This window comes from Fukomys damarensis, unplaced genomic scaffold, assembly GCF_012274545.1.
Source record: "Fukomys damarensis isolate Sample0158 unplaced genomic scaffold, DMR_v1.0_HiC HiC_scaffold_12, whole genome shotgun sequence".
Taxonomy (NCBI): domain Eukaryota; kingdom Metazoa; phylum Chordata; class Mammalia; order Rodentia; family Bathyergidae; genus Fukomys; species Fukomys damarensis.
Window position 1 is genome coordinate 22,993,576 of NW_022900924.1, and position 9,908 is coordinate 23,003,483.

General features: G+C 47.7%; 1 protein-coding gene across 1 annotated transcript in view; it reads left to right on the forward strand.

The window, feature by feature from the left end:
* Ep400 (E1A binding protein p400) overlaps positions 1-9,908 on the forward strand; it is a 100,256-nt gene that overhangs the window by 30,085 nt on the left and 60,263 nt on the right. The window contains 5 exon segments of the mRNA XM_033762491.1: positions 1,469-1,609; positions 2,010-2,088; positions 2,973-3,022; positions 3,175-3,232; positions 5,998-6,087. Coding sequence (XP_033618382.1) covers positions 1,469-1,609; positions 2,010-2,088; positions 2,973-3,022; positions 3,175-3,232; positions 5,998-6,087 — 418 coding nt within the window.

Genomic DNA, 9,908 nt, shown 5'->3' on the forward strand with positions numbered 1-9,908 from the left:
AAAAAAAAAAAAAAAAAAAAAAAAAAGAGACCAGTATTAATCAAAATTAACTTTTTTTTCTTTTGCCAAATATCAAGGTCAGTTAGGATTCTTCAGGGGTTGTGGGACCATGTGTAGAGCCTTTCAGGTCTTCTGTCAGTTTTGGGCCCCAGGATAGGTCATGGTCTTGCTTGACCATGTAGCTTCATGTGGAAGCATAGAAGACATTTTCTCCTTGGTGATTGTCCTTTTTAGCACATTGTGCTTTGGTTGATTTTTTTTTTTTTTTTTTTTTTTTTTTTGTCCAACACCTTCCTTGCTCAGGAGGTTGGATGACTCACCAAAGTTGTAGGATCTTGGAGAAAAAGTCCCTTTGTGTCCTGGTTCTTGATCTTGGAGGGCCAGTGCCAAAATATTGGCTGTCCTCTTAGCCCAGTAACCTTTTTACCTTTGGTCTCCAAACTTTAGTTGTTCGATACCCAGGCAACCAATTATTTTATCTTGACATCTCCACAGGATTTGTACTTCTGCAAGAGAGTGCAAGCATGAGGGGGTGGCTGGCAGGGGACAGGATGGGCTGTAAGTAGTCCCGAATTGGCTGCTCCTGGGCTAGCAGTGTGCCCTGCCCTCCTCGCCATCCTCCTCTCCAGGACAGGCAGACAGAGGGCTCTGAGCACACTGTACCCAGGGTGAGGGTTGCAGTGACCTGCTGCAGTTCAGTGCTCTGGGCCCATCCTCAGCCTCACTTTTTCCTCACTGCCTCCTGGGGATGCTGCTGGTGGGCAGGGTTCTAGGGATAGCGCTTCTTGTGGGAGCCTGCATCCTGAAGGCCTCTGGGTACGTGGAGTGTCAGCTTCAGGAATGTAGATTAATAGTTTAAAGTGGAGGTTTTAAAAAGGTGAATCAGGTAGGCACAGTGATATATATCTGGAATTCCAGCATCTGGGGAGGCTGAGGCAGGAGGGTGGAAAGTTCTAGCCCAGCCTGGGCAACTTAATGAGACCCTGTCTCAAGATAAAAAATAAATAGCTGAGAATGTAGCTCAGTGCCTAGGTTCAGTCTCTAGAGATACACATGTGTGTGTGAGTGAGCCATCTTGACCCACAGTTCTCACATCTAAGAACTTGTACATTTGGTTGCATTCATGCAGTAGGAGGCATCTAGCTCCACTGATGTTGATCTCCACTTATTGAATGGGAAAGTGTTAATCATTCATTAAAGGGAAAGATTGTAGTGCAGCATAGTATTCCATATCTGAGAAAGATGTGTGTGTTTGGTAAAATCACACTTTCTAGAAGCAGGAATTAAAGGTTGGTGGTCTGCTTGTCCTAGTGCTTCTCCTAGCACTTGCTGAAAGCAGAGGAGGCTGTATTGTGACAGTGGATCACATGTAACAGTAGGTTAAGAGTTCCTAACAAATTCCATGATCCTTTTTTCTCTGGTATGACACAGAGAAATAATGAAATAACATTGTGCTCTTGTCTGCCAGCTTGTCAGAACTGTGGCACGCCAGCACGCGGAAAAGCAGCTTCGAGAGGAAAGGGGGAAGAGAGAGGAGCAGAACAGACTGCGGCGCATCGCTGCGTCTGCTGCCCGAGAGATTGAGCATTTCTGGTCGAACCTCGAGCAGGTGGGCCTCCTGGACCTGACTGTGCTGGCCCCTGCTGGGTGGCACCCTGGTCTCCATGTTTCCCTGTGTCCCTAGACACAGGGTAGCAGCGGAGCTCATGCTGAGGGCCTGGTGGGTGGTACCACAAGCCAGGGCTGTGGGTGGTACTTGCATCCTGAAGGCCGCTCTCACGCATGGGCTCTCTTCAAAAATAAGTCTGCATCTCACCACCTAGTGTCATTGCTACAGGATACAGTTAGGGGCAAAACAAATGGAAAAATGCAAGCTGGATATTTCTTTTTGAATAATGTGAAACGAGCTTGGGTAACTGCTTTGGTACTATATGTATAACTTGCGTTATATGCAAAACTTCTATAATTTATATCCTTAATAACTTATTTATTTGAATTTTTGTATTTAGGTTGTGGAAATAAAACTACAAGTAGAATTAGAAGAAAAAAGGAAAAAGGCCTTAAATTTACAGAAAGTTTCTAGAAGAGGTATGTGTTTTTTGTTTTTTATTAAGATATAAAATTTTTTTTTTTTTTTTGGTATTGAACTCTGGAACCTTGTGCTCACAAGGCAAGTGGCTAAGTCCCCAGCCCACGTATGATATTTTTTAAAAAAGCACTTGTAAGGGCTGGGAGTATAGCTTAGAGGTACAATGCGTGCTTAGCATGTGTGAGGTCCTGGGTTCACTCCTGTTGCCAGGAAAAGGAAGAAAAAAGAGCCTGAACAGTTTTCATGGTGTCCTTTGCTCAGATTCTTCTCACCCAGCAAGTCCTGGTGCCCTGGCCCTGCAAGTGAGGGTGGGCCCAGGTCAGGGAGACCTTTTGGTATGAGTGCTACACCTCACCTTTGCACTTTTCAGTGTGATGCATCTAGTTGTGGACTGCAGCTCTTGTGAGACATGAGTGTGAACCAGTGTCTTAGCATTGGTGACTCTGGGATGCTTGGCATCAGGGCTGTGCCTTGTTCATTCTCTGGATGTCAAGGGGAAATCACTGAGGTGTGTGCCGGACCTGGATTCCTTGGGGCTGGGCTGGTGCTGTGGTTCTGCGCCATTACTCCTTCATGTGTTTTGGCAGCAGCTGCCTCCAGTCATTGGTTTCCTGGACCTGCTATTACCAGTGCAGGCAGTGTCCCCTGTCCTTCACAGTGTCTTGGGAGGAGGGATGCTTATCTTACCAATGGGGAGACTGAGGCCCACAGATGCCCACCACTATAGCCACAGAGCTGTGAGTGGAAAGTCTGTCTTGGGCCCTAGGAGGAAGGAGGTATGGGGCTGGCTCTTCTGTCCTTCCTTGCATGGTGGCAGTGGTGGAGTGAAGAACATCATCTTTCCAAAGCTCTAGTGACAGCTAATCATGTTTCTTGTCTTTAGGGAGAGAGTCTCGATCTAAGGGATTTGATGCACTGTCAGAACACTTCTTGGTAGGTTCCCAGTATTACTGCACCCTGAAGAATGGAAGTCATGTAGGGTGGCCCTGGGGTGCCTGGGGCTCCCTGTTCCCCCTAAAGGGTTTATGCTAAACGGGCACTTTGTGACTCTCGATCTCATATTTTTGATTTTTATTTTGTTTCAGGATTCAGGTCTCTCTGGAAGAAAGAGAAAAGCTAGCACATCTCTGACGGATGATGAAGGTCTGTCCCCTCCTCTTCCCTTGGTTGCCAACTCTTCCCCCATGCCCTCAGAGACTGGCACTGCAGCATGAGGGCCATGGTCTTGTTATTTTGAGCCAGCTAGAAAGTATAACCTCTGCATCTGTGCAGGTGTCTCTCCGTGCAGAGGGCTTTTGGTGTCTCTGGAAGACTTGAGCTGTTTTCTGGAACAGCATGGTGATATTTGCCTTTGTGAGGTTTGGAACCCACTGTATCTGGAAAGCAGTGGGCCCACGTGCTCTTGACAGCACAGGGCCATGTCTATTCCTGTCCTTGAGGGGTGTCCCTTGTGCACTGAGGTCAGCATGCCAGACGGAGTTGGGTGGGCTGCCTGCTGCCACTCTTATGGCATGGTCAGCTGGCCAGGGCTCTTGAGGAGCATTCCTGTGATAGTCAGATGTGGGCACCCGAGTAGGCACCCAGAGAGGTGTGAGTGAGCTGGGGACAGCCTGTGGCCAGCAGTGTCTGACCTGTGTGCTCTTCATGTCAGGGCTGGGTTTCGGGGGCAAAGGGAGGAGCAGGAGGAGGGTCTGCGAAAGCCCATCCAACAGTGAGTGATCCCAATAGGGATTCGGCAAGGCTTGCAGTATTACAATCATGTGGCTTATTGACTGGTTGGAAAAGAATGGTAGCTTTTTTAGATTTTGAGAGTTTGGTGTTTTGGTATGTACTGATTCTTAGTTGGGAAGTTGACAGGGAGCATTTAGCCTAATAACTGTCAGAGTTAAGTTCTATTGCAAGTAACAAACAAAAAACAGTAGCTCAGGTGGACTGGAGCTTGGGGAACGTGGCCCAGAGCTGGCATGGTGACTTGATGGTATTTTCAGAGGCCTCACTTTCTCCTGTCTGTCCCCTGTCCTGTTGCCAAGTGTCCCTTCCAGCTGCTCTCTTGGACAGGCGGCTCCTGCAGCTTTTGAGCTGCTGTTAAAAGTGAAAGGGACAAAGCAGGAGCACAAGGGGGTGCCCCCAGCCCTGGGAGGAAGCAGGCATCTCCCAGAAGATCCTGTTCATGCTCCTTCTTGCACATCAGTGGCTGACTGCTGCTTTTGGGGCTGGGCCGAGGTCTTGGTGCAGATCTGTGGGCCTGGTGACTGCAAAGCAGGGGCTTTGGGTGGCTTGCAGTCTTTGCTGTGTACAGTGGTATAAATTGAACAGTGATATAAGTTGATGTCTTTGTGGGGGTCTTGCTGATTTGGGGACTTCTCATGGGGCAGGTTAGTTTGGGGAAACGAGAGCTCAGTAGGAGCCACTTTGCATGGTGGGCATGGGCTAATGTTGCCAGTTTAAACTTCATTTTGGGGGAGATTTGATACCTTTTATTCCTGACACTAATTGATTTTCTGCTTGTATCTGGGTTTTCTCTCAGTACAGGTAGTAACTTTACCTGGTGCACTGTGAAGTCATATGCCCTTCTCCATCTGCACCTCCTGCACACCCCTACCCATCCCAGGCCTTCTGCCCCTAAAGAGTAGTGGAGATGTCCAGTAGAATATGGGCAGTGATTTAACAAATCACACAAGGCACCAAGTGTTTGGGTTGGTCCTGGAAGGGAGGTCAGAGATACATCTGACCCACATGTGCATATGTGCAGTGCTCTACCTGAGGCTCGGCCCCAGACTCCATGGATATTGTGACTCTGACTTCCTGGGCAGTGGCAGAAACACAGTGGGTGTGTGGGTGTCTTCTCACCTGAGAAGTAGTTGCATAACTTTTTGTGAGGGATACACTTTCCTGGACTCTAGTAGCCATTTCAGGGTTTGAGGAGAGTCCTCCACATTTGTTTTATTTTCTCACATTCCAAGGAACCAATTTAGATACTGAAGCAGACTTTTGTATATTTGACCAAATTTTATTCAAAGAAAGATGCCTTAGTCGAAGTCAGAGCAAACCAGATTAGCTGCCTGAACTTTCCATTTCCTTTTCCTGTGCACTCTGCTTTGGCACCAGTAGTTGGAGGGCAGGACAGGCAGGATGAACTTCTAAGTGGGTGCTGCCAGGGTGGTGTATGGTCAGGAAGCATTGGGGCCTGGGGCCTGTGAGGTTGACACCAGGTGCCTCTGTAGCCCTGGTGGGTGGTAGAGGTTCATAGGAAGGAGTGAGCACTGTGTGGATGGGGAGGGGGAGCTGCTGGATTGTGTGCATGTGTGTTTGTTTATGAGGGAAGAGAGGCAGAGGTGACCATAGATGTCAGTGGGAGGAGCCCTGAAAGGAGAGCTATGCAGCCCCCCTGGCCAGGCCAGTGGTGGAGAGCTGGTCCACCACTCTGGGTGCTCTGCCATGGAGATGCTGGTGGAGCTGCTTTTTCTGCCACAGGCCCAGACCCTGGTTATCATAGAGCTACAGGGTTTTCATGGGAGTCTGGAGAGCATGGAGCAAGAGGGCTGAGGAAGGCACCCACTGGTGTGGCCCTCTCTGAAGGATCACAGGCAGCACACTGTGGAGCTTTCCTGCTGTGCAGCTTGGCAGTGATGGAAGGTGGGCCACTGGGTATGGGCCCAAGGAAGGCCTGTGCTGTGTTAGAGAACCAGGGCTGTCATTCACAGCCCCAGATGGGAAGGAAACTGTGCTCCCCTGTTTCCTGCTCCTATAAAAACTATCATGTTCAGATTTAACCTGGAAAGTTAAAGAGCTCACTTCAGCTTGTTTAGTAGCTATGCATGAGTCCTGAAGTGTGGATGTGTGTAGTAACTTTGAGGTGCTACAGTGGAGCCTCACGTGTCCCTGACCTCTGGTGGTGATCATTTCAGTGGAAGATGAAGAGGAGACCATTGAAGAGGAGGAGGCACACGAAGGGATTGTAGACCACCACACAGAGCTCTCTAATCTGGCCAAAGAAGGTAGGCTATCACGATCTTACTCAAAATTGCACTTATTAAACATTAAATAGGTTCACAGAAGAGAATAATTTATAGGTACAGAAATGGCACTGTGTGAACTGGGGCACTGGCACGGCCAGCTGTGTTCCCCAGTTGAAGAAAGAGCTCTCTGGGTCCTCCCTGCCACCACCCCTGCTGTTGTGGGGTCATGGCCGTTCTGCGCTCTTTACCAGTCTCTCCTACGGCTCTTCTTCCCTTGCCATTGCTGTGTCTGAGGCAATGCCTGCCACCCTACTTGAGTTTATCTGTGTCGTCAGATGCTGCTGGGAGTTGTTGATTTCAACACCCTGCAGCACTCCATGCATACTTGTGTCTCCAGTCACTGCTGCTCTATGGCTGGGCCCCGTGCTCCTGCAGTGCTGCTGTGGTGCTCTGTGTATGGCCGGTAGGGGCTGGCTCACTGGGCAGCACAGCCTGTGCAAGCAGGTGGGCAGCTCCCACATCTGTCCCACGCTGGGACACTGCTGCCCTTACCTTAGGGGGCTCCAGGTGCACTTCCCTGCCAATGCCAATGTCTTTCATGTGTCCCTGCCCACTGCTTTGCCAACTTTGGTGTTGGGCTTTCTCTTTTTACTGACTTATGTGCTTTCTGTATTCCGGATATGACTTTTTTTTTTTTTTTGGATACTGGGGATAGAACTCGGGACCTTGCGGCCACAGATGAGCCAAATCCCCGGACCTGGATATGACTTTTTTGTTGGGGTATGTGTTGTGCTAATCTTTACCCAGTCTGTGCTTTTCATTTCTTTTGGGGTAGCTTTTGATGAAAGGTTCTTAACTTCAGTGTACTTGAATTTATTGATCTCCTATTTCTTTTTCTTTGTCATCTTTTCTTTTTTTAAATTTTGGTGCTCAGGATTGAACCCAGGCTTTTCAGCATGTTAAATGCATGCTGTTCCACTGAGCTACACTGCAGCACTGTCAGTCTGGGTTTGTTGTTGTTGTTGTTGTTGTTGTTGTTGTTGTTTTTTGAGGCAAGGTCTTGCTGTGCATTGTAGGCTGGCCTTGAAATCACTGTTGCCCAGGCTGGCCTAGAACACATAGTGACCCTCCTACCTCAGCCTCCTAAGTGCAGGGATTATAGGCATGCACCACTACACTTGGGGTGTGTGTGTGTGTGTGTGTGTGTGTGTGTGTGTGTGTGTGTTTGCTGATGGTTGAACCCAGGGCCTGGCACATGCTGGGCAAGTGCTCTAAGCAAATGTCTTTAAAAAATAAAAAACCCTCTGCCCCTCCTATTGGCAGGGACTGCCGTTTGGTCCCCCTATGTACTGGGGTTGCCAGCTCCTATCTGCTCTCAAGTTCCAGGAAGTGGAATACAAAACCAGCAGACTGTTTTCCACCAAGACAAGGATATTCTCCTGTAGAGTTCTCTGAATGTTTTGTTTTTCTTCTCGTATTAGTATCTTATGGCTATCATGTGAAGTAAGAGTCAGTGTTTTTCCTGAGTGTGTAGCTGATCATCCCAGCACCCTTTTGAAAAGCCTGTATTTCCTGCACTGAGCTTTTCTGTCAGTTTGGACATAAATCATTCCCTTCTCCGCTGGACTGTCTCTGGGGTCTCCATTGCTTTCTGGCTAGTGTGTGCCACTTTCTGTAAGAGCATCCCAAGATCCTGACTCCTGTAGCCCTAGCTGACTCTGAGGTATTGGTGAGATGAGTTCCTCTCCCCTCTATTCTTCGGGGAGGTCTTGACTGTTTGGGGACTTTTTCAGATACACATTGGAACCAGAAACTCGCTTGGAAGCATTGGCATCAGACAATAACTGATCAAATGTCAGTCTCTGAGACTCAGGTCTTCTTCATTAGCTCCCAGTAACATTTTATGATTGTGTGTCTCGTGTTAGTTAATTTCTCAGTGCTTTGCATATTTTCTTTATTGTATTAAGTATTGTGATTCTAGAACTGTCTGTTAATTTGTTGCTGGCCTGTAGAGGTGCAGTCTGTCCAGCACTTTTGCTGGCCTCTCTCCTTGGTTCTGTGTAGTCTTCCTCTCCACAGGGCTGTGGCTGTGTGGCTCAGATTTAGGGCTAGCTGCCTGCCTCCTGACGCTGTGCTATTGGTGATGTTCTCCTTACAAACAGCAGTGGGCAGTGGTTCCCCAGTTAAGCTGTTTTTCTGAGGAGGTAGTGAGGTCTGGCCTGATGTGTACCTGGTACCCTTTGCTGCTGCTGTTGCGTGAAGATGGCCCTGCAGCTTCACTATGGGGCCTGACTTACAGGGTTTTCAGAAGCTGCTTCCAGCAGGTTAATGGTGCCATCCTCCACCTGTTGCGTGGTTGCTTCTGTGGGCTGTGAGTGTCTGCATCCTTCCCTCATTGCCTTGGCTCAGTGACTTAGTTGGGTCTGCTGGGCAGTTGTGCTGTCAGGTGCTTTTGCTGGGCTATGTGCTTGGGTTTTGTTCAGGGTTTTGTATGTCTGTGTGCACAAGTGGGACAGGGTTTGGATTTTCGTTGCTCTTGCTGTCCTTGGAAGGTTTAACTTTAAGACTGTCCTAACCCTCCTGACAGTAAGTTGCGGAACTTACGTCCCCCACCCCCTTGGTTTTTTGAGACAGGGTCTCACTATATAGTAAGGCTGGCTTCATACTCGTGGTGATCCTCCTGCTCTCAGCCTCCCAACTGCTAGGATTACAGGTATGGGCCACCACACCTAGCTCAGAGGACCATACTTCTATCCATAGGCTATCAGATGGGAGCTCAGGGCTTTTTTCTTTTCTTTGTATTCAGGTTTGACATTTAAGCTTTCTGAGAATTTGTTCACTTAATCTAAGTTTTCTTTCTGGGATTGAACCTTTTCATTATTGTGCATTAGTTTTGATTACGTAGTGGGTTTTGTGATTTTCCTCCTCCGGGATCCTGCTGAGGCAGCTTTTCATGGCACCATCTGCACATGTGCTGTGTGTGCCTGCTGCAGTCCAGTCAGCATCCCTCATGTATCTACCACTGGCACCTGTTGGCCAAAGTGCCTTGTTTCCCAGGCCCTCTCTGGTGTTTTGAGATTTCCCATCATGGGGCTGGAAACCTGCTTTCATGTTTCTGCCAGGCTCATTTTCTGTATTTGAGGTTGTGTTTGTTAGGTGTGCAGGTCTCCTTTCTATTTCTGAACTCCCGGGCCGTTCCCAGCCTGTGGATGACCTATCTACTGAGTTTTAAATCTTGATTACTACAGCTCGTTCCCAAATGTCCTTTCTTTTTGCTATGAGGGTGGAGCCAGGGCCTGGTGCTCTACTAAGCCATATCCTGGCCCACATCTTGCTCCTTATTCATGTCTTCGTTGTCTTATTTCTTTGAGTGCTGTTGGTGTTTTCATTTGTGTCTAGAATCCCTGTATGTGGAGACCTGCGAACCTAGTTCCACTGTCTTTGGTGAGTCCTGGTTTCTGCTGATGGATGTTATTTTCTAGTGCACTTTGTGATTTTGACAGTTTATTGGAACTCGTGTCAGTAAGGGAGGTTCCTCCAGAGATGGCTTTGTTAGCTTCTAACCTGTGCTTTTCATTTAGAGTGTGTCTCTTGTAACTGTGTTGTATCCTTTTTTCCTTCCTTAGTTTGCCAGTGTCTGGAGTGTTTAGTGTATTTGTATTAAATTTAAGTCTGTTCTAGTTGGGCTTACATCTGTCAGAATTTTAAAATTTGTTTTTTGTTTTACCAAATCTGTTCTTTATTCATCCTTTTATACTTACTTTAAGCATTAAGCAGGTATTTTAAGTGTTATTCTGTCTTCTGTTAGCATTTTAGCTACACTTTTTTTTTTTTTTTTTTTTTTTTTTTTTTTTTTCGTG